The following is a 24,589-nucleotide window of genomic DNA, read 5'->3' on the forward strand; positions in this document are numbered from 1 at the left end:
CGGGGCGGGGGCTGCTCGTCGGGGGAGCCGTGGCCGTGGGCGCCGGCGTTTTCCTGGGCTGGGGAAGCGGAGGGGGTCTGGAGCCGAGGGCCCTTCCCCCCGGTGGAGCGTGCTGCCTTATACAACGCTTTGCAGTGTCACCAGCCCGGGCCCGAGCCCCTCTGTGTAGCCAGATCGTCTGTTTACTCTGTCATCCTGCTTAAAACCTGGCCAAGAGGTCGGATGGCACCGACCCGCCGCCTAACTGGGGCTTTGGCTCCTCGAGTTTACACAAAATAGATGCTTGCAGACTTCTAGGACTTGGGGAATCACAGTGATGTTTTTCTTGCTCGCTATTGGAGGCTGTTCTCCCTACCCACCCAGCGGAGAACTGATCATTCCTTTGCCTGCCTGGTTAGTAAACACTGATGTCATTCCCCTCTTGTGTAATCATTTTTGTCTTCTGTTTGTGTACATTGGTCTTCAAACTATGTATGTGGGGAGGGGGAGAGGTAGTAGTGTGAGTCTTTCTCAGTAACTGCACAGTGAAAACAAAAGGAAAAGCTCCAGTGCTCATAGTGTAAGGATTCTTTGTGGTGGCAGTGCAGGATTGTATATTCTAGTTCTCTGAAAAGCGTGCTTTAAATTGTTGGCTATATGTAGAAACAGATCCCCACTGTGTTCAGACCATAGTCTTTTAGATCAAAATGTGAGAGAGTTCAAATGCCATCGGGACTTACATTTCTGTTCTTTCCCAGGTCATGGTAAAAATCACAAAGATGCTGCCTCAGTCAGGGCTACGCACCCTATACCTGCAGCCTGTGGCATTTATTACTTTGAAGTGAAGATCGTCAGTAAAGGTAGAGATGGGTAAGTGTCATATTTGAATCTGACGGTTGGTGATGTGTATTTAGCAGTTCTGCTGTACTCTGACCTCCTTTCCGGAAGGGGTAGAGGTCCCATGGCTGTCAGGTGTAACAGGCAGGTACATCACGGGGAGGTTATATTCTCTTGGTCAATAGATATACATGTGGTAGAATGTGCTGGAAGTAGAGGCACTTCCCCAGCTGCTTTCTGTGCTGTTTGATATGGGCAGTTTAAAAAATTTGGGAAACTTGGGGTCTCTGGTGCAATTTGAATGAAAATAGTTTTTCCTCTTGCTAGCTAGGTCTGGTCACTCAGATTTCTGGAATTATGATGCTTCACAAGTGGAGTGAAACAGACAGGAGGAAGCTTGAACTTAATTTTGGCCAGTTAGAGAGATGTTTGCATAGAGAAAAGCAGTCACAGCAGTACTTGAGCACTGGAAGGAGAACTTCTGAGGCTGTTTTTTAGAAACCCTGTATGCATGACCAAGGAAAAGATGTTCAAAGAGAGGGAAATGAGGTGATTGTGAATATAAGCCAGAATCTATGCTACGTCTGTCGTCTCTAGTCTAGGACCTGAATTTGGACGCAAGTCATTATCTCAGGAAAGGTTGCACCACAGAGTATCATGACAGATAACAGCTATGGGAGCTTGGGAGGCTGTGCTGGAACCAGAATGCTAAATATGAGAAGGTTTTTCCTGACCAAATAATGATTTTTTTTTTTTTTTGTGGTAGCATTTAATACTGTAGGCTGTTGTTGAGACTGCGTTTGCCCTATAGTGGTCTATACTACTTTGAACAGTAGCAGGTGGAAGAACTGCAAAAGCAGCAAATCCTATCGGTAGCGTTAGATGCAGCCATACTTTACTAGGCGGCACCTCAGTGAACTGAACCGGCAGTGGGGTTTTGGATCTCATCCAGTCTTGCAGCCACTGTATTGGGCATTATTTTGATCCAAAATGTAACTGAACCAGGATGTACTTGGAGTTCCCTATTCAGGATGCTGGGAAATGTGGGAAAGCAATAGAGGGGCCTTTCTAACAAGGTCTGGGTTCCTACTGGTAGTGTAGATTTAATTTTTAATCAGGATAAAGGTATTATCCTGCTCTGTGTGTGTGTTTGGCATTTTTCATTGCTATAGGATGAATATTGCAGATATACTGTCCAGGAGGGAAAGCCGCACGGGAGATGGTATTGAACGTAATTAATTGATCCAGTCCTTCAGGAATAACATTTGAACTCTGGCCGGTTTAGGGGTGTTAGGGAAGGGCAGAAAGCTTTCCCACTAAAAACCAAAGTCGTAACTTCTTACTGTTGAAATTTTTTGCTCTTGTTGGATTGAGGAGTGGCCCATTCGTAAAGTCACTTGCAAAGATCTTGAATTGTGCTGCATTTAGGCCTGCAATGATTATTAGGTTCTCTGTGCAGAGATGGATGCGGGGCTGAATGCTTTACAAATCCAGTGGAAAGACCATCTTTATTCTTTCAGTTCACTGACTTGGCAATTAACTGCTTATCTGTTTTGAAACCCTGCACTTGGTTAGTTTATGTAACCGCTAAAATTAAAATAATTTACAGTGAACTTCAAGACAAAGAAATCACATCATGAAAGGTCACTGAACAGCACTTAATCCTTACTGCATTCTAGACCAGTCTTACGGGGAGATAATGGAATTTGCTGCTTGTTTCCCAAGATCAGTTTTCTATATTAATAGTCCATTGTTGTTTTTACTGTATTCTGTAATTACAGTTACTTTCCAGGAATACTTTCAAAGATATGCAACCATTTGTATTAACATTATAGCAATACAGATGTGAGATGTTGACAGCTATGAGCCGAAGTCAGAGCAGCGGTGAGCCTTTGAGAGCTTCTCTGGTGTCTCAGCCGTTCCCGTGCCTTGTTTTTCTTTTGCTGGTAGAGAGACCTCTGTTTTTTATCTCGCACGCTGTGGTGCTGGGGATTTGTAATTGTGAATTTATATTGTAGCTGCTGCCTGTCTGTCACTTCAGAAGGTACTCTTGTGTGTCTCGTCTTTAATAGTTCCAAGTCTGCCCATTGGAGCCTCGGTGTGTTGTAATAATGAACTGCGGCAGAGACATCTCTTCTTAGGAAGCTCTCCAGTGTTTGTTACACCATGGTGGCTTCAGTTTAAAGGAATAAAAGTCCAGAAATCTACAGAAGGGATTGGAGGGGATGAAAGGAAGTTTTCAAGTGGCAAAGCATGTCTGCACAAACTCAGCTGGAAGCCCTTTAGCAAGGGGAGAGGAAGGGGAACCTTTCTGAGCTCATTTCCAGAATGGGTAGCTTGTTATTTTATTTGTGCTGGCCAGAGTAGGGAGGTAAGGACTGCGTGATGTTACTCACTGTGTCTCTCTTGCTGGAGTTTGTGATAGCTTTTCACATGTAGGTTTAAAATGTGAACAGTTGGGGTTCAAAACAAGACTTACTCAAAGGATACTTTGGTGGAATGAATTTCAGGAAGTGTGCTTTCAGTTCTGATTGATTTTTGCTCAGTAACTCAAAGCTGTCATCTTTCTGTGCTAATAAATTGTTTGTCTAGTGCTCTACACTGTGGTTAGATGCTGACAGTTGCTAATAAACTACAGAAACTAAGGTTGCAGGTAAGAAGTGGAATAGAAGGTCCCAGTGGCTTTTACTGAAGGTGTAAGAACCCTGAAGCTCATTGCAGCCTGACGAGGTGTTACCCGTATGTGAATACGCTCTGATAAGAGGATTCTTGAATTGGCATCAGACAGTGCCAGTTCTGGATTGGCAGTGTCACCGTGGTAGAGGAACCTGAGCTATAGAGACAAGTGAGGTATTGGTACCACCTTTTAACTTCTCCCTTCTGTTACTTTCAGGGGGATAAGGCGATTTAAATGCGGTACGCTGTGGTGCCCTCCTTTGTTTCCTCCCACCACGTTGTATCCTAGCAGTAAAAACATGCACCTTCACCTCCCCCTGTTTTTCAGGCAGATTACTTCTCTGCTCAGTTCTGCAAACCCCAGTGCCAGCGCAGGGAAGGAGGGAGCGACTGCAGCAGCATAGACACAAGTTGCTTTAGACTGCCAAGGCACGGCACCCACAGCTGGCAGAAAAGCTCTTTTGCATTGCCTTTCTCCCCTGCCCTTTAATGCACCTGCTCCATAAAGGTGCTTTTGTTAAAGCAGCAAATGAAGTGATTTATGAAAACTCGGCCTTTACCATCACTAGACTTTTCTTGCCTCAGCATGGGTAAAATCTGGCTTAGTTTACTGGCAGGTATTTCAAAGCAAGTACAGCATGCAAAAAAGTCCATTTGGTGCACTTAAGAAACTTTTAAGATGTCCCAGGTTTTGTTAGCTTTGGATCTTCCACTGCTCATGCACCGAGATAGAACCACAGTCCTTTGAGCTGAAAAAAGATGATTGAGACTTACTTTTAGCTGAATGGTGGTCATTTCTCATCCTGGTGGTTTTAGTCTTTATTGATATGAGGTCATGTTTATTTATTGGGTTTTTTTGTTGTTGTTTTGGTTTGGTTTTTCCTGGGAGAGGGGAGGCTGCCAGGCTACCATTGAAAAATTATCTTGCCAAGGAGGCCAGGTAACACACTAGATCTGTCAGGAGGTTGATCTGTTGTTTGTCGCTGCTCTTTGGGGACATGGCTCTTGTCCTCAGAGAGTAGAAGAGAATTTAGTTCCAGCCCTCTTCTCACCTCCTTGTCTGCGCTGAACACACAGGGAGTGGTTCCATGACGCTTTAAGATGATACAAGACAAGGCTCTGGGATTCTGCCCTTCCACTTGCCATAAGCTTCTGTGCCTTCCCACAGTCTGCTACCCGGTCCTGTGGTGAGCTGGTTCGAGGAGATAGCTGGTTGAAAGCTGGCCACATCAAAATAATTACGATGATTTAATCTATTGACGTCATTGTCAGAAATTGCTGCTTTTTTTTTTTTTTTAATTGAGGACTATTTTTCAGGGTTCTGCTCTCTGAGGTGGGTTGAAGGCGTGTCAATAAAGGGATGGGCTGAGCTGGGAGAGGGAAGGGTGTGATGGCAGCAACCCTCATTTACTGCCATTCAAAGTGGTGTTGAACAGTTTTGTCTTAAGACTTGCTGGGTACTTAATTCCTGAGCCATTGTGTGCGTGTCTCCCCAGTGTTGTCAATTGGAACAAAAGGGCAAGAGGCAATGGGTCACAAGTTGTGGCAGGGGAAATGCCAGCTGAATGTAAGAAAGAATTTTCCTTGGGAAAATGGTTAAACAGCTGAACAGGATGTCTGGATAGGCTGTGGCATCTTCATCTTCAAATGTGCCTGGGCAAGGGCCCAGGCTGCCTGATACAACTTTCAGAGCTACTTATGCTTTGGGCAGAAGGATGAAGAAGGAAGGTCCCAAGGTCCTTTCCGGTGCAAATCTCTGCATGGTTCTGTGAATGGCTTGCTTCCAGCATTCCTCAGATGAGCAGACTGGCAGAAACGTACGTGACTCTTATGTTCCTGAGCTGCCACAAATAACTCGTGCTTTTATCATGGTGATGCTTGTAACAGTTCAGCCTTAACTATATTTGAAGCACTGGACTCTTACCCTCTCTCTCAAATACGTGTTTCAGTTTGCTGCTGATTTGTCAGCCCATCTCACAGCTTCTGCTGTCCCATTAGATGATCTCTGCTGGTAAACAGGAACAGCCTAAGACTCATCAGGGTAGGGCAGCCAACCCACAACTCACAGCCTGTTGTGACTCAGGAGGACAATTCATCTTTGTTGTCCTCTTTATGCTGGGGCAAGGTGAATTGTCTCATGGGTGACGGTACTTGTTCCTCTCCACTGTTTTGGTTTCTTGACCTGTTTTTACCTCCCGCAGCCATGCAGTGGGTTGTGAGGGAGTGCGACTGGGAGGACATCCCGGAGGCTGACCCTGATTGCGCACAGATTCCTGTTTCTAGCAAAAGTCACCTGTCTGGCAGCCTCCTCTCCCATTTGTGAGCTGCTCCTGGGAGAGACAGCCCAGCAGCCTGTGGGTTGCCTTTGCAATGGCATTTTGCTGTCCACAGCTGTCTTTTCTGATGATTGTTTGGTTTTGGACAGTGGCTTACTCCGGGATACTTTGGTGTGCTGCTGTTCTGCAGCAAGTCCGACCTCTCTGGTGGTGGTAGAGCTGCCGTCTGTCCACGTTGGCTCTGTGTGTTCAGTGCAAACACAGCGTGTGTGGTCTGCGGGCAGAGGAGGTGCCAAGTGGCACAGCCCTCTGTGCCAGGGGAGCCGGGCGGTTTCACGAGGACTTTGAGCCATCTCAGGAAAGTGCCAGTCTAGTTTTCCTTCTTGCCGTGATTTTTTTTTTTTAACCCCTTTCCTTTGTGCCAGCGCTAGCGACTGTGTCATGAGCTGGATCACGTTAACTGTCTTTTTGCTGGATCAGTCCTCGATACAGTGCTTACTGTGCCTGAAGTGGGGAAGGGACCCAGAAGGGTGGAGGATGGAGGGTTGGGAAGACACGGGCAACAGGGTGTGTTGGTATCCTTCTTCCAGCACTGGCATGAACTGTTTCACAGTTGCTTTGAGATGTCCAGAGATGTCGGGCAGCGCTGGCTTAGGTTGTGTGCATTTTTCTGAGAGAGGGAGGAAAGGGTACTTTGAGGAGAGTGGCCGAAGACCTAATCTAGCTTAGTCCATACCATAATTTATTTAAAATCTTCCTTTAGCTTTTTTACACAAATGCACCACATCCCCGACTTAAAAATAGCTTAGTTTCTCTCTGACTGAAAAAGGAAAAATAAAGGTCAGATGTACTGGTTGTTTAGCAGTCTTTACATTAGTAACAAGTAATCTGCCCCTCTCTTCCTTGCTTACATTTCTCCTTGCCAACTTTCCATTTCTCTTCAGCATATGGTGAGTGCGATTGCTCTTTGGGAAGCCTTTCGCTCATGTGCTCTAATGGTTTCCAGATGCTGAGAGAAGGCCTGTCCATGAAGTGCTCTGACACTGGTGGCTTTAGTGGCACGTCTGGCTGTGTGCATCCATCGGCTGGTTACGCTGCGACACCTTATAACGTCATGCGTACCTGGATGTGGCTGTAGGGAAGGTTAAGGGATATTCTGGGGCAACTGAGGATTTCTAGTGTCTACACATGCTGTGTGGTCCCTTATTTGTATCTGATAAGCCTGTAAATAATTGATTTCCTCCCCTTTTTTATTTTGTTCCAACCCGGTTTCCAAGAATCCACAACCAGGGGTTGTTTTTCTGTTTGCAGCTATGTCTGCTTGCTTGAATTTATGCTGTTCCACAGACGTTCATTTAAACAAACCAACACATAAATAAATCCCCCCGAGTGGGTTCAGTAAACAGTTCTCACCTTGTTCCCATTTGCAGACAGTCTTGCCCAAGCAAGTCTTGCCTGCTCAGCTACTGCTTGGCTGAGCTTTGGTGCTCTGAAGTGCAGAGGCACTCTCATTCATTTTCTGTGGAGGTTTCACCTCAACTGATGACATCTCATAGAAGTTGTTATTTTTTGTCATTGTTCTGCTAAACCCTTGCAAAAGGGGGTGATACTGACGGCAGCTTTTTCAATGTAAAGCAAGTTGTGAGATTGGAATATCCGATTTGCAGTTGATAACTTTTTTAATTGCCTTTTCTGTTTTTCTTTTTTTTTTTTTTAAATCAATGAAGTGGAAAGTGAAATTCAGTGGTTTATAGCAGTATCATGGGCCCATCCAGTGTAATGGTAGACTATCAATTCCTCATTAAAATCGTTTGTGAAATTAGGAAACGGAATGGAAGTAGTGATGGTGATGGGTGACTTTCTCACTTGTGATGTGTGCATTTAGGTATGTCTGAGGTATCTTCTAGATCTAATGCTGTGATATTTTTTCTTTCTATTTATTTTTTTGCATGTGTGTGTGTGTCTGTCCAGTTAGAGTTGTAAGATTTTGCACAGTAAAGAATAAGAGTTTCAGGAAAAGGTTTTTTGCTTGCTCCTTGCCCTTCCCCATGCTGATTCTGAATATCTGTGGTAGAAAATGTAGGAATATGGCAAAAGTAAACTCTAGCAAGGTCAACTGAACATCTTTAGAATACGTGTAAAACATTATGCTTCTGCTCTTCAGAATGTGTTTACAGTTAATAAATCAAATCATAGAATAATGGGAACTAATTGTTTAAATGTTCTAGGGTCTAAGCAATTCACTGTTTAATGATTAAATTGTGCAAGTTGCATAACTTTTATGGAGAGGAAACTTTTTCCTTCACTTATGAAGCTCTGGGATGATGAACCACTAAAGAATTTACCATGTACCGTGAAGCCTGACTTTTTCTTCAGGTCTGCCACTGGCCCCGTAAAGCTGAATTGGATTAACTGTGTTACATCGACTGGGCTGCCAGATTGATTTTCTTAACTGCTTTTCTAGCAGTGGGGTTTACGCTGTACCTTGTGGTATAAGACTGGATCTCTGTTTGCACACTGCAGTTTCAGTCCCAGAGATACAATCTTCCTTCTCATTTACAAGCTCTTTGTAGGGATGTTCTCCACATCTAGTGTTTGTTCCGTGGGGTGGAGATGTCAGCATGTAAAGATCTGTGAGTTCAGCATGCGTTGCTTTCCCAGCGCTCTCCCTAGCTCTCTGGCTACTTGTTATTATTTTAAAGAGAAAGTATTCTTATTTCATACATAATACATCTGTCAAAACTCTCTGTGTCTTACTCTCTGTGTGTCTGAACAGTGCATTTGGAAGTGAGGTTTGTTAATCAGCAGAACAAACAGAACAAAAATTCTACTTATTCCATTGGGTGTAACCAGAATAAATAATCAGAGAATTAGTATCAGTAATGCTTTATGCTTTTCCCAGACCATCATGCCATTTGCCGCTGACATGGTTTAAGTGAAGTTTCTTGAATACCAGCTGACGTAGAGAGCAAGTCAGCTGTCAAGAGTGAAAAATCTAAAGCTGAAAATTAAGTTGGTGGGACGCCTTAGCTTACAGGTCCAATTGGTTTCGACCACAGTATATTGCAGGCTTTGGGGTTCTGTTGGATGTGGTGGTGCTTGGGGTGGCAGATGGAGAAGTTGGTTATTTGGCCAGATGCTAGCAGTGATTTTAGTCTGCTGAAGCTTGTACTATGCCTTTTCTTTCTTAAATGGTGCTCAAGTCAAGTCTTCATCTCTGATCCATATTTTCTATCTTTCAGTATTCCTACATAGATTGCTAATCTACGTCATCAGTCTTTTCCCTTCCTGAAGGTAACGCAGAAAAGATTTGACCCTTCCTACATCCATCACATACTAGTTGAACGTGATCCTGAAATTGGAAGGGAGCTGGCAATCTGATGCCTTAGTCTAGCAAAAATAGGCTTTATTCTTCCACTGTAGTTTTGTCAGTATTTACTCATAAACAGACTGAGGAGATGTGTTGTTACCAGGTTGTTGCCTCTTAATTTTGTTCTCTTGCTCACCTTCTCTCCCATGCGCTCTGGCTTTTAGAGCTTCTCTGCCTTTCTAAGGGCTGACGTGCAGTGGGCCCCTCCATGCCTCAGGATACTTGTAGTTGTTTTTAATGAGCTCTTAAGAATTTTATTTTCTTGCCTTTATCTACTTCTTTTCAGCCTTGCCCTATTTGTCTTTACTGACCTCTGCTTGGGGAATTGGGATTCTTTCTGGAGCCCGTCAGTGCTATTTCTGAAGCATTGTTACAGAGCAGCACAATATCCATGAATAAAACCAGAAACGCTTCCACTTTAGAGATTCATTATAGTCCATTATGAAGTAGTTCCAAAATATTTATTGTTAGACTGAGGAGTCAGAGGCAGTTGGAATCCAGCATTTTATAGGTAACTTTTTTTAAACAGATGTAACTTGTTTTTTCACTGCCTTAAAATAACATGCCCCTTCCCCCACCGTGACTGCGACAATGTGGTTTCAGGTGGTAAATTGATAGGGGTTATCATTTCTCGCCACGCTTTAAGCCTGGCATGAAGTCAGGGCCTACCTCGGGACAACAGGAGCTTTGCACAAGAGATTCTGAAAGTCTCTGAAATGCCACCGCTGTGATGGGGTGTAGTGCTAATCTGTAACTTGCTAATTTAGCTTGGTTATTTTAGACTTAACTGTGTGTGTTGAAAGAGCGGGGTGCACGATAGCTGGGAGGACAGGATTCCTACCAGGTAGGAGTGGTTATTAAAAACAATTGGAGGATGCAGTAAGCCTTTGAATCACCCGCTGACCTCTGGAAGAGAGCAGCATCCCTTGTTTGGCTCGTGCCTCAGCTGGGTTGCTTGGTCTTGGCTGAGCCACGTCATAAAATGCACGTCCCAGGAATTTCTGCCACGTGTTAGCGATATTGTTAGTTCACTGAGCAGGGACTGGCAGCTTTACTGGAAGTCATGGCCTACATGGCCTTATTTAATGTCTCTGGTTTTAACTCTTTGAGTTTGGACCTCAGCATACATAGTAAAGCATGCTCTGAGGAGAGACTACCGTGTCAGGGTGTTACCAGCACAGTAAAGAAGAGTTCTGGGCTTGTGACATTAGACGGCCAACCAGTACTAAACCGATGGGTTATTCCACCTTCCTTCCCTAGCTTGCAGATGAGGTGGATTTTGTCTGCCTTCTAGGTGGACTTCAGAGGCACTTAGAGGAGGAGCGGCATGGGTTGTTTCACCATCCTGACTTGGTACCTTTCAACAGGTTAAGAAATAAATAAAGGGAAATGGTAATATCTTTTCTTTTCATGGGATAGCCTTGATAAATCTGCTCTAATTGTCAAAACCAGAATTTTTGATGAGTACTGTTTTCAGTTTTCTTGGTCTTGCAGCTTTTTGGGTAAAGAAAGGCCTCCTTTGTTTAAAGTGTGCTCCAACCATGGACTAATTGCTTTCTCCTTTATGTTGCATATCGCAGTGCCTCCCAAGCGCTGGGTGCTTTCCAGGCATTCAAAGGGAGATGTTCTTTGCTCCTGGGGTTCTTAAAAGTGAAGAATATCGAGCATGGGTATAGATGAGTTCTGTTGCTGTGTTCTCCTCTATTCTACCCGCTGAGTTCCTCGTTCCTGCACTTGAAAAGCCAGACAGATCCAAGTGCTGGAATTTCTGTATTAGCTACTTGCTGTCAAAAGGCAGGTCTGTTCTTCAGTTTTTCTGCCGGGTTCATGAGGATTTTTGTGGGTTGCTCGCACAAAGTAGCTTCAGACTCGCCAAAAAACTTTTCTGACGTTGACTTTTTGGCAGACTCTCTGGGTATCATGTTTGTTCTGAAGAAACATCTTTTGACTCAAAGAATTGCTTGTAACATGGGTGGATTCCCCTTCTGGGGACAAACCAAACGCAGCCATCTGTGTACTCCTCTGCATGTATGGCTGTGTAACACTTAAACCAGCCTCTTTCCAAGATCCCTTTCCTTGAGTTTAGGTTAGTCAAATACTGTCACTCCTGTGAAATAACTTTTCTTATAGCTTTTTGGGTCACTTCTGCCCAGTGACAATATATCACGCTTCCTGGCTGAGTCAGCGCATCTGAGATCTTTTGTAGCTTTAAGAGTTAAATTTTTAATTTAGAAGTACAGTCATCATTGTGGCTCCTTCCATCTCTTTTCCAGGGAAAGTCTTTTATTGGCAGAAGTAAAACATAATATATCTTTTCTTTTTCCTCTTTTTTTTTAAATATACAAATTTAAATTGCAATGCTGTCCTATTTAAATGTCTCTGTGCTGGAGTAGCATACGTGCTGATGTTTACTGCTGAAGTACTCAGAAACTAGGGGAAGGTACCAAAAAGCTTTGTCTCTTTGAACTTAATCTTACCGCAGTCACGGTGTTGTAAGATCTAGAGGGCAAAAAATGTTGGCAGTCCAGCTGGTGGTGTGCTACGCAGAGGCATGTGTGGAACCAGCAGCTTTTGGTACGAGGGTTTGCTCCCGAGGTCCCTCCATCGTCTGCCGTGGCCAAGGAGAGCCGGTGTGTGGATAAAAGAGGCAGAGCTGATGTTGCAGCTGGGGGTGAGTGTGGCTGATTCGGTCTCTTCAAATTTTAAAAAGCAACCGGTATTGACTGGGCAGGGCTGAGGTGCAGCAGAAGTCTGGAAAAAATTGGTGCTATGGTAACTGCTGAGGCTGCTGGTAAGTGGAAAGAAGATTTCTGGTTGAATCACTAGCATGTGTCTGCGTTTATTTTTGGCTGTCTGCTCTATTTGGAATTGATCTACTGATGCAGCATTTTTGAAGCTTCTGATCGGGTGTGGGGGGCAGTTCCAAGTATTCAGTGTTCATTGCAGAAAATATGGTTTTAGGAGGTCACTTTTGCCTGGCTTTGGTTAAGGTATATGTCTTACATATGATGGATAATGGATTTAAATGAATCATTGCCCAAAACCCTAAAAAAAAGATGGTATTTTTTTCCTGTTTGAAAGTGGGTGCTAATGTGCTGATGTTTCTGTGCATCCTCCTCTAAGAGGCTCTTTGAATCCCTCAAAAAGGGGCTCCAGTTAATGGATGCCCCATATGGAGTCTGTCCACACTTGAAATCTCCAAAACCAGTGATGATGAAGGCAGGCAGACTTTGCAGGGATTTATGGTGAATGATATTGAATGTTTTAACTTATTCATTTTAAAAAAACGAGCAGTAGGTTGTGCTTGATGACGCTCGCAAATACTGTTTAACTAGTTTTGAATTTGTTATGTGCCCAAAACTGGTTTGGAGTATTTGGAATGGAGGAAGTTCTGCACCAAGAAGTTCAGAAAGCAACTGGTGCTTTTGGTGGTGGAAGAGTTGAAGATGATTTTTTTTTTCCTCTCAATTTTCAAGAGAATAGAGAGATTTTTAATCTGATGCTTTGTAGGTCTCAAAACTCATTTCATCCATCACTTCTGGTATGTTAATCAATAGTAGATGGGAAAAGCAAAGTAGTTAAAAGTCTTCTAAGAGACAAACCAGCAATCAAGTATGTGACAATCAGAAGTTCTGGATATAAGCTGTAGGCTGAGGAGCTGAAATCCAGCAGGGTGAGAGTGTCTTATTTTAGGTTGTCTGCAAATTTTGTGTACAGTTATACAGTCATTATGGTCTTATTTTTAAAGTTTGTCTTAAGCTTTAAATGGGAGCGTAAGTTAAAGAGCAACGTTTTGGGAACGAGGAAGGCTTGTGGTTATGTTAATTTATTTTTTTTCAGTGACACGTTTCCAAGGTGTTGTGTATCTAGATTAAAGTGTAATCTTAAATTTAGAATTTCTGGATCTGTAGTACTTGCTTTTTATAAAAAAAAAAAAAAATTACAGGCTTCTAGCCCTAATTTAATTCTGTGTTGTCTGAAAATGGAAAGATACTATTGTATACGTTTTTGCCCTAGGTTATGCGTGTGGGATTTGCTGCAGTACACAAAAGAGGGAGGAGGAATCTGCATAGAAAATAATAAAGTTAAGCAGGATAAGCTGAAGTGGGAGATGGCCTATTTTATCCAAGTTCAACAATTGTGTTATGTCTTGTAATTTCCAACAGTTTGAGTATTGCCACCATAAGGGTGCAATAACCCAACAAGGGATGGGGACAGAAGGGGAACCCTCAAAACGCTGCAGCCATGATTCCGATGAAGCTGTGCGGCAAGGATGTGTGCAGCAGTGGTGTCTGCTCTCCCTGCTGAATTCAGGTGTGCTCATGTCAACAGCAGCAGCAGTAGAGCCAGAAGAACAGGCAAGCACCTTTGGGCAGCAGGGAGGGATGGAGTTGGCCAGTGTGATCAGGTGAAGGTGGTGGGGAGCGTCTGCCAGAGGCATTGAGTGGTCTGCTCCTCCAGAGATTGTTTGCTCAGTGTTTCTGGGCCTGCCAGAGTCAGGACCAAGCACTCTGCTATTATTGCACCAGGCTTAGATGGTGCCTTTATTGTGCATGGAGACAATTTGGGACCTTGAATCACAGCTCCCCTGAGGCTTGAGCAATAGGCAGAGGTGGCACTTGTCACTGCTTTCTGAATCAATATAGACCTGGGGCATATTTCTAGCTGGGGACTGCGATCCTGACTGCTTGTACACGTAGTTGGGAAAAAAAAAAAAAAATCAAAACAGCAAACCCCACCATCTAGCAAGGAAAACTCTATAGCAGCAGAGGGTTCCAGACTCAGTAGGAATAAGAAAATGGAAATGCTAACAAGCTCACTGTCTTATCTGCCAACGCGCTAAGAAGGTGGCGAGGAAGAGCTAGAGCGCTCCCTGCAGATACAGGAAGAAATCTTCCATGTTGTGCCTGGAAGGCTGTAAACATATTCTTACAATTCAGTTTATTCTTTCTAGATGTGTGTACGTCTTGTGACTCTGTGAGACTAAATTTTTACATGCCATAAATGACTGCCTTGGAGAGGCTAGTTGGGGAACTCATGAGAAAGGATGTAATTTCTGACTCAGGCTCTGAGCAGTGCAGAAAACATTTCCAAAAAATGTTTGTTCATAAGTTGCTCTGCAGCACTGACTGTAAGTACTAACGTTCAGCATTCTCTGAGAAGCACCATAAAAAGCCCCCCAAACCCTAACACTTCAGCGTTTATCAAAAAAAACCACCCCACCACCCAACAACAAAAAAGCCAGAAAAGAAACCGATATAAATTGATGAAGCTTGTTTAAGAAAAGTTAATAAAAAGATGCAATCAGAAAGGTAAAGTGCTTTCAGATGGTGTGGAGACTGTTTAAGGAGACATCATGTTGGAGAATCAGAGTAAAAGCGTGTAAAGTATTGGAGAGGCTCAACCTGACAGTTGTCATAATTAGATACGAGGGTGAGAGACGATAGGCATACACCCTCCAAAAGTTGAAACTTTATTAGATGGGAAAAATTGAAAGAATAAACTTTTAAGTTTAAAAAAAACCCAATAAGGTTGACCAAAAGACTTGAGGGAAATCTGGCTCAAGGTCTGAAATGTTAAAGGAGTATTTTTCCCTCCCAAAACATCAGGGATGGGAAGCAAGCTGGAGAGTCTGTAAAACCAAGAGGTGATTCAGGAGAACTTTTCACAAAGGGCTCTGAAAAAGTAGGAATGTTTAGAAGCTCCCAAATGCCAGTGTTTGCTGTTAAAGGATTATCTGGCTCAAGTTGAAGAGTTAATACAACAACAATGGCATTTGTCAATAAAACCCCATGCAAATCTTTGCTTTTAAATGATTATCTGGCTTCTGTTGAAGGGTTAATACAACAACAGTGTTATTTATCCTTAAAAAACAGGAACAAATCATTAGGGGTTATCTGGTTTTCATTCAAGAGGTGTAAAGAATGAAATAGCTGAGGCATTAACTGTGGAGTGCGATGTTTAAAAAGTCTTGATTACAGTGGAGAAGAGAGAGATGTGTGCATGTGTTTTGTTTTGTGTTTTTTGTTTTTTAAAGGGATCCAGAGGAATAAAATCACATAGTGCTTTCTCTTGAAGTCTCTTTTATCCCTGAGGTCTCTACAATCAGAGCAGAACCTTCCTTGTTGCTTTTTTTCCAGCGGACGCTCTGTTCAGGAGCCCTTCAGCAGAAGAGCTAAAGTGCTCAGGGCGATGCGCCAGGCAGCAGTCGATGCTCTAGGCGGCAGTGGTCATGGCGTGTTTTGTTTGTGAGTTCAGGGTTGTTCTGCAGATCAGAAACCAGTCTTTCCTGGATGATCCATTCTCCTTGATGACAGGAAGAAAGCTGGGCTCTACTGGTATGATCAGATCAGGACTTAGCTTGAGGCATACATGTGTGCCTAAGGAAGTTCTGTCTCTCCTCAACTTTGGTAGATATTCTGCTTTCTGCACTTGTAGCCAAGAGTTTGCTGCCTGTCAGCAAAACTGTACCGAGTCACGATATTGTTGAATAATTTAGGTTGGAAAGGGTCTCTGTAGATCATCTGCTTCAGCTCCCTGCTCAAAGCAGGGCCAACTTCAGCAGTTAGATCAGGTTCCTCAGGACAATGTGCAGCCAAGTTTGTGACTGTCTCTAAGGGTGGAGATTCAGTAACATTTCTCAGTTCTTCTTCCAGTGTTTGATCACGCTTAAGGTTAAAATCTTTGTAGTAATACCTAATCGGAGTTTTCTTTGTTAAAACTTTAATCCCCCCTTTGCCTTCTGCTCTTAAGACTGAAAAAACGCGTTTCATCATCACAGAATCATCATAGAATGGTTTGGGTTGGAAAGGACCTTGAAGATCATCGAGTTCCAACCTCCCTGCCATGGGCAGGGACACCTCCCACTAGACCAGGTTGCCCAAGGCCATGTCCAGCCTGGCCTTGAACACCTCCAGGGATGGGGCCTCAACAACCTCTCTGGGCAACCTGTTCCAGTGCCTCACTACCCTTACAGTGAAAAACTTCTTCCTAATGTTTAATCTAAACCTGCGCTCTTCCAGTTTATAGCCATTCCCCCTCGTCCTGTCACTCCATGCCCTTGTGAAAAGTCGCCCCCCAGCTCTCCTGGAGCCCCTTTAGGGACTGGAAGGCCGCAATAAGATCTCCCCGGAGCCTTCTCTTCTCCAGGCTGAACACCCCCAACTCTCTCAGCCTCTCCTCATAGGAGGGGTGCCCCAGCTCTCGGATCATCCTCGTGGCTCTCCTCTGGACACGCTCCAGCAGGTCCATGTCCTTCTTATGTTGAGGACTCCAGAGCTGGATGCAGTACTCCAGGTGGGGTCTCACGAGAGTGGAGTAGAGGGGCAGGATCACCTCCCTTGACCTGCTGGCCATACTTCTTTTGATGCAGCCCAGTTTCCCTCCGCCTCTCCTCATCCACTGTATGGTTTGAGCCCCCTGAGTGTCTTGGTGGCCTCTGCTGCATTTGCTCCAGTTTATAGCTCGTCCTTGTGCTGGAGAGCCCCAAATTGAATACGATACTCACAGGGGCTGAATGGAGGGGAGCAGATCCCTTCCCTTGACCTGCTGGCTGTGTTCATCCTAGTACAGCCCAGGACGTGGTTGGTGGGAGTAGTTCTCTTTATTGTGCTGCTTAATCATATTGCATCGTTCCACCCTCCCCCTTTCTTTCGCCCCTTCTTTTTTTCCTTGGCTTTCCTGAGTCTCCAGGTCACAGGTATTTGGTCTGAGCCTGTAATATGACATTTGTACCTCATCTCTCTGTTCCTGGAAGCATTTTTCTTATCCTTGATCTCTTATCATTTAAACCAGTTACTATTCTATGAAGTGACTTTCTTTTTGTACCAAGATAATTTCTTTAAGATCTTCTGGGGAAGGACCTTACCTCTGCTGGAACACAGATGTTTTGATAATTTGCCGGTAGTGCCATGTGCTTCTCACGGCAGTTGTCGGTGCTGGAGGTTCTTGGGTGGGGTGTTTTGCAGGCCGTGTTTTCGATCGTAATAGGGAAGTGGAGACCAACAGTTGATCTCTGTTCTTAAAAAGCTCAACTGTTTCACTGATAGGCAAGAGCAGAATAGCGACTAGCTGCTATTGTCTTAGCGTATAACTGCCACCCTGCTGTCCTTCGTGTCTCTGCTCAGGTGTGTTTCAAAGGAGTTCCCTAGGCCAAAGAGAACCAACGGCTTCCCCTCTGGCCTCTGTGCTAGCAGTTAGGGCATCCTTTCTCAGATGAAACATTTTTTTTCTGCTTATTGGTTGCCGAGGAGTAGATAGTCTCGAGAATAGATTCTTTCATCCTTATAGTCCTCTACAAGTTTAGGTTTTGGGTTAAATGCCCAAAAGTCTTGCCTTGTCTCTGCCCAGTTCATATATTCTTTGAAGCAATGCTGGTCTGTATCATTGAGCTTTCTACTTCAGGACATACTGCAGACTATGCAGGGCTTAATTTTGTATGAGTCCTCCCCGCTCCACTCTTTCGTTACATCCTGCCTGGTTACTCAATGGCACGTGGCAGCAGAAGCCTTTGGGATGTCTTTTGTGAGGCTGTACCTCGGCAGCCTCTAATCCCTCCTTGGAGGGAGCGCGTGGCCAGGCAGATGCCAGCTCACCTTTGGCTGACAGTTCCCTTGGTGCAGGTGAAACAATCCCTGTTTGTGCTGGAGGAGCTGGTAGGGAAGGGAGTGCCCTTGAGCTCCTTCCACCATCACCAAGCAAGATGAGGAGGATTATTTCCAGGGTGGGGCCAGTCAGATCTAAAAGCTTAGGGCTACCATCTGCAGAAAGCAGCCGTTTCACCTGTGTCCTGGCACTTGGAGGGCAGGGCGTTTGTTGGCGTTTCTGCACTCAGGGCGTTTGTTGGCGTTTCTGCACGCGCTGCATCTAGGCTGCCGTGCACTGGGGTGTCCACTGTCCTGTTTTCAGCGAGCAGATCGCCTGGAGCTCTTCTTTTTATAGGCAGGCTGCAGGCTTTTATCAGAGAATATCAGATTTGCTACATAATAGTGTATATCCTAGATATTTTGGACACCTTAACAAATCTCTGTTTATCCTTCTAAATGAGAAATAGGAAATCCAGCCAAATGTCCTGGAATCTCTCCTCTGTGACTGGAGTGTTTCTGAGATAAACTTGTTTGCCCCACATGCCATCAGGAGGTTCAAATTTTCTGCTCCTGAACTGGCTGCTGCAAAACCTCTTTTGGGTATTTTTCTAAGTTCAGTGGTCTTCTTACTGTTTCCTTTGTCAAATGCCAATGCTTTCCTGGTGCTTGTGTAATTACCTCATTTATACACAGTCAGAGCTGAAGGACCTGGACTGGCCTTTGTTCCTTGTAGCTGGCCGTTATGTTGGCATAGCCCTGTTTGTCAGCGTTCACCCCAAGCAACTTTGAACTTGAAGAGCTCTGGTCTTGAAGCAGGAAAACACTGAGCTGGCTGAAGGAAAGGTACGAGTCATAGAATCATAGCATGGTTTGGGTTGCAAGGGACCTTGAAGATCATCCAGTTCCACCCACCCTGCCCTGGGCCGGGACACCTCCCACCAGCCCAGGTTGCTCCAAGCCCCGTCCAACCTGGCCTTGAACACCTCCAGGGATGGGGCAGCCACAGCTTCTCTGGGCAACATGCCCCAGGGGCTCACCACCCTCAAAGTGAAAAACTTCTTCCTAATAGCTAATCTAAATCTCCCCTCTTTCGGTTTAAAACCCAGCAGTAGGTTCTCCATATCCTGATCATGTATCGTTTTCCTCTGGAGATAACCCTAAGATAACCAGGGGCCAGCTAAAAGGAAAAGGCGGACCATGTAACGGTTAGCAGTTCAGTGGTCGGGTTTAAAGATAACTGGGTTTGGGCCTGTGGGGAGAATGGCATCGTGACTTAGCTGGTAGCCATGAAGTACCTAGTTTTCCCCAGGCATCTGAATATTGTACCAGTTGCTGGGCATGAAGTGATGGTTGTGGTACTGAAGGCATAGGGAAGAGCAGAAAAAGTTCTGCATGTAAAACTTCAGCAGTACCAGAAAGAGAGTTGAGAACGAGCGGTGCTGGTGTGTTGGCTGAGGAGCTGGTACGAGGAGGAGAGGTTCGGATCCTCTGGAACCTGGGGCACTTCACAGAGAGGTGATTCTTCCCCTCTGCTCTGCTCTGGTGAGACCCCACGTGGAGTACTACCTCCAGCTCTGGAGCCCCCAACATGGAAAAGACATGGATATGCTGGAGCGGGCCCAGAGGAGGGCCACAAAGATGATCATAGGGCTGGAGACCCTCTGCTGGGAGGACAGGCTGAGAGAGTTGGGGGTGTTCAGCCTGGAGAGGAGAAGGCTCCGGGGAGATCTTACTGCAGCCTTCCAGTCCCTAAAGGGGCTCCAGGAGAGCTGGGGGGGGGACTTTTCACAAGGGCATGGAGTGACAGGACGAGGGGGAATGGCTTCAAACTGGAAGAGGGGAGATTTAGATGAGATATTAGGAAGAAATTCTTTGCTGTGAGGGCGGTGAGCCCCTGGGGCAGGTTGCCCTGAGAAGCTGTGGCTGCCCCATCCCTGGAGGTGTTCAAGGCCAGGTTGGACAGGGCTTGGAGCAACCTGGGCTGGTGGGAGGTGTCCCTGCCCAGGGCAGGGGGGTTGGAACTCTATGATCTTCAAGGTCCCTTCCAACCTAAACCATTCTATGATTCTAAAATAGAGTGTGATTTTTAAAGAAGGGACTGACTTAATTTAAAGCACTATGGTTTTAGGTGTTTAAAATCTGGAAGGTCATGCTAGCAAGAGGTGAAGTGTACAGGAAGGACAATGTTGGCCGTGTTTGTGAAGATGTGGTGCTATTTATTAAAGAGGTCATAGACTTAAACCTGATAAACATATATCGTAGATGTATATCGACTAAAATGCCTGTGTGAAGAAGCAAAAACCCAGTTATTCCCATCCTGTTTGTTTGGGGTGGTGACTATGATTGAGACACGGAAGTCAGGTGCAGGAAACAGTTGCTGCAGGAGACTCAACCCATGTAGCTTGAAGGAAAGTAGCTTTGGGGTCAAATTCTGAAATATTTTTAGACATGGTTAATGCGTACGTTTACATGAACAAGAGCCCAACAGTCACTGTTAATTTCAAAGATCAGTAACCTAAAAATATGGAAGCTTGTTAAAAACAAACTGAGCAGGGCAGCTCTTTCTGTGGTTCCAGAGCATATGAAGAGAATTACAGACCATGCAAATTAACAGAAATAGAACAAACAAAATGGGTGCGTGCATAAATTCTGCAGTGAGGAAGAAGAGCCTTTGCGAAGGCTGGCTGTGCCCTGTTGAATGCAGACTTCTGGTAAAGATCAGCCTGCCTGGGTTTGCAAAAGCTCTTTGGCGAGGTCCAGTCTCAGAAATCCTTGCGGAAGGTAAAGGAATGGAGGGATAAAGTGAAGGAGCTCTTGTGGTTGTGTGATGGGTTAGAAGATGAGCTGACAGGTAGGAAGCGGGGCAGAGAAATTAATGTCCCGAGCGTTCCTGTCGTGCCCCCTCTCCTCCCTGCAGCTGAGGATGCTCACCTGCGGATTTCTGCAGGGATGTGTGCTACACCTTAATAAATGACCTGGAAGTGAAATTAATAGTAAGACAGTATTTTTTTGCTGATGATATGAGGCTCACTAGAGTTGTAAAATCTGGGGCTGACTATGGATGATAAAAGGAAAGATGCAGTTCAGGCTGGATAGATGTAAAATGATTCTCATGGGGGGAGGATAAATAATCCAAACTTGACACAAAAAATGGTCCCAGAGCTGCCTCTTACAGTGCAGGGACAAGTTCTTAGCGTCCCGGTTCCATGGAAAAATCAGCTCAGTTCTCATCTGCAGTCAAAAAATAAATGGGATAATTGAGAACAGGAGGGGGAGGAAAAGAAACCGAAAGGGAGAACACCATTATACTGTTGTCTGTAATAATCACTATGTGTTTGTGTTGCGAACGATGCCTGCGGTTCTGCTTTCCCCCTGCTCTCGAGGAAGATACAGAACTGGAAGTGTAGCAAGAGTATTAAGCGGTATAGATTAGCTTCTGTACGAGGAACAGTGGAGTAGACTGCGAGTAGTCAACCTTGAGAAGAGACCTTTGGGGAGTGGGGTGCGAAAGAGGACTTTAAAATCCTTGTGAAAGGTAACAGGGAAATGCTATTCCTCTCTTCCAGTTCTGAAAATGCAAGTCCCAGGCAAAACTAGCTTGAACAGTGGTTGAGTGGTGGGGCCGCAGGACGTCGCCTTTTCAAAGAGCTTACGCAGGTTCAGAAGGGGATCAGTTTTAACGGGAGAAAATCTGTTGGGATATGAAATACCGAAAGGCCACCTTTTCCTTAGGAAATTCTGTAAAATACATGTTGGGCAATGAAAGAATGTTCTGGGAAAGTACAACTGTTTGCTCTGTCCCACGCGTCTACCACCGGCCATTCCTGCAGACAATACATGAGGCTAGATGGACATTTGTTCTCACATACTGTATGCACCCATTTGTATTTTTTTACTCTTGTTACTCACCTATATAAATATTTTTTTCTGATATATGTGGGGAAAAAAACACCCAAAACAAATGCAGAAATTTAATTGCTGATTGTGTTCCAGTCCTTTTCCTACCAATGAAGAGCTAAAGAGTAGCTGCGATTGTATGTCGGTCACTAAAGCAGGCTGGCATTTTATCTTGAATTCAAGAGAAGACTAAGAAAGTCTTCTCTTTTCAACATTCTTCCCATAAATGATTTGTGGATTGGTTTTTTTGGTTGTTTTTTTTTTTTCTTTCCCCCGTATTTCTGCTGCAGGAAATCTCACGGATTGGCCGTTCTGTGCTTGACTGATATTTTGTTTGGTTTTTTTTTTTGAAGGTACATGGGAATAGGACTTTCTGCTCAAGGGGTCAACATGAACAGACTTCCTGGTAAGTCACTGTCAAGATGGGGTTTGGCTTACCAAATCTGTGGTAAAGCCTGTGTCAAATGTACATTTGAAATAAAGATTTTAATTGATGTGTATGAATTAGTGAATGTGTGTTTCTATTAATAAAATGTCATGACTGTAAGTGTATTACGTCTGGAAGTTTCAAATATTGAGTGTTATCCTAAACTGAGTTTGTAGTATTACTGATGTAGCCATGATGACTTTAGCAGATAACAGAAATTAATGCTAAACTAAGGAGTAAGGATGATGAACTTTCAGACATGCAAGCTCTTCTTTGCCTCTGAAAAATAAGTAGCAAAATAATTTGACATTTAATCTGTATATCCCACTTGACAAATTTACATGAAAGAATCTGAAAATGACAGGGAAATTGGCCCGTCATGTTGTCTCTCCTCTCTTCTTTCCCTCTTCCCACTGAAAAACTAGAAAAATAGATAGAGTTTCATTTGCAGTTAATACTGTTGCTTCCTTTTGTTTGAAATGTTTGGTTTTATGTTAGCATCTAAGTTGGTTAAGCAGCTTCTTTTTAAAAATAAGTAATCAGCAATCTTTTTGTATAATTTTTAGTTAATACATTGAATACTATTATGATCAACATAGTGACTTCTGTAGCAGGAATTCTTTCAGCTGGGTTTGAAACTAGAAGTTTTGTGTGTTTGGTAGAAAGTAAATGTTCTTCAAGTGCATGAATGGCAGCTGGTTCCCAGTGGTGGTTTGGTTTGGGGTTTTTTTTTTTGGTCTTGAGAGTGGTTTACTTCTGGTGGAGCTATTTTAAAGCTGAAATACACATTTCAGCCCTTATTACACATCTTGGTATCTCCAAAGAAGAATGTTTTCTGAATGTCTTAACAAAAGGAAGAGCTTCCAGAGGGATTGTGCTAAGGCCCTTGTGAATTCACTTCTCAGTGAGGATTTTGCTTTCATCTTCACTGGGAACTTGCCTGTTCAGATAGTGGAACATGCTTGGTTTTTTCCTTACAACCTCCAACTGAAAATGTTGCGGCATTGGAGCAAAATCCCTGACTGCTCTGTGAGCAAAATATGTGATTCTGTAACTCTCAAAGTCCTGACATGTATAGTTCTATAGCTATGTTTCTGAAATTCTGCTGAGACTGCAGAGGGAGTCTCAGCAAGCAGATGAAAAGGAGACGGAGCCAGCTGGGATCCTTGGATAATTCCTGGGAATAGCTGGTTTTCTGGTGCCTTTTAATTGTAAATCTGCTGCTGAATTTTGCAATGGCACATCTGCCTTGTCTCGTTACTGAAGAGAAGCACAGAGATCTTGGAATACATGAGGCAGCATTTGGGACCTTTTGCATTGATGAAGAAGAAATTTGGAATCGTAGGCTAATTGCATTAGTTAATTAGTTCAATTAAAATTTCACTAGTGAAACAATAAGCGTTGTTGTCTTAGTGACAAATGTCAGTGCAGGGTGTGGGCTGTTCAGAAATCACAACCATGGTTCCCAGTTGCAGGCAGACTTCCCTTTTCCAGGTACCACTTTGATCACGTTGGATCGACCCTGAGAGCCTTCTTTTGGCCGCTCTCAGAGGCCCGTCCGGAGACCTCTTGGTCTGACTGGGACACAACCTTCCTTGTGTTGTTTTTTCTCTGGTAATTACAGGCTTGCCTAGAGGGCTTGTGGAACCTCTAACTTTGGAGATATTTGGGACTCAGTGGGACATGGCCTTGACCAGCCTGATCTAATTAGACCTCCTGTCAGCAGGGGTTGGACTGGGTGACTTCTTGAGGTCCCTTCTCTCCTCAGTTATTCTATACTTCTATAATAACTCTGTTTTTGGGAAAATGTTTTCAGTGATGCCCACATTTTAAAGACTTTCCATCTTACTGCAAACTGTATTTGTTAATAATTGTTATGACAACGACAGCATATACGCATTGGAGAGGGAGTTAAGGTCAGAGGGCTTTGTCCACTCGGAACTAGACCGGGGAAGGCAGGACAGTGCCAGTTTTCTCAAGTGATACGTGGTTGCAAGAAGGTAGGGAATGTCCAGATCAAGCTGATCTGGTGCAAACAGGTATAGAAGTCTCAGTTTTCAGACTCCTCCTCTCTCTGCCCTCCCTCTCCCCCTAGTCCTCCCAACCCAACGGCACTGTGTGCGTGTACAAGCTGAAGCATGAGTCCAGTCCCATCATCTCTTCCCATCTCTTCCCCTGCTTGGCTGCTTGGAAGAGGAGTTGTTTGGCTATTAAGGGAGTTAATGTTCTGTTCAAGAAATGACTCTCCGGCTTGTGCAATGGAAAGGTGGGTGGGATTGTCTTGTAGACTTGGCCTGTAGACTGCTGCTTGGAATTATGCTTAACCTAGGAGTCTCCTGGGATTGTAACACAGATATATATAGATATATATAAATATAAAAACCAGGGTTGAATACTGACCTGAGATGATATGTACTGAATGCCATAGGTGTGGTGTCCTGAAATTGAACAGCCAACATATTTTTTTTTTCCCTTTAGAGACTAAAAATTAGCCAAAGCACTTCTGATAAATGGCTTTAAACCCCGAGAGCTGCATGAGCTG

At 44.2% G+C, this 24,589-nt stretch overlaps 1 protein-coding gene across 1 annotated transcript in view; it reads left to right on the forward strand.

The window, feature by feature from the left end:
• Positions 1 to 24,589, forward strand: part of RANBP10 (RAN binding protein 10) — an 85,370-nt gene that overhangs the window by 1,439 nt on the left and 59,342 nt on the right. Inside the window, exons 2-3 of the mRNA XM_009894485.1 lie at positions 738 to 849; positions 21,974 to 22,026. Of these exons, the coding sequence (XP_009892787.1) occupies positions 738 to 849; positions 21,974 to 22,026 (165 nt within the window). The remainder of the gene's footprint in view (positions 1 to 737; positions 850 to 21,973; positions 22,027 to 24,589) is intronic.

This window comes from Charadrius vociferus, unplaced genomic scaffold (genome assembly GCF_000708025.1).
Source record: "Charadrius vociferus isolate BGI_N301 unplaced genomic scaffold, ASM70802v2 scaffold621, whole genome shotgun sequence".
NCBI classification, from domain to species: domain Eukaryota; kingdom Metazoa; phylum Chordata; class Aves; order Charadriiformes; family Charadriidae; genus Charadrius; species Charadrius vociferus.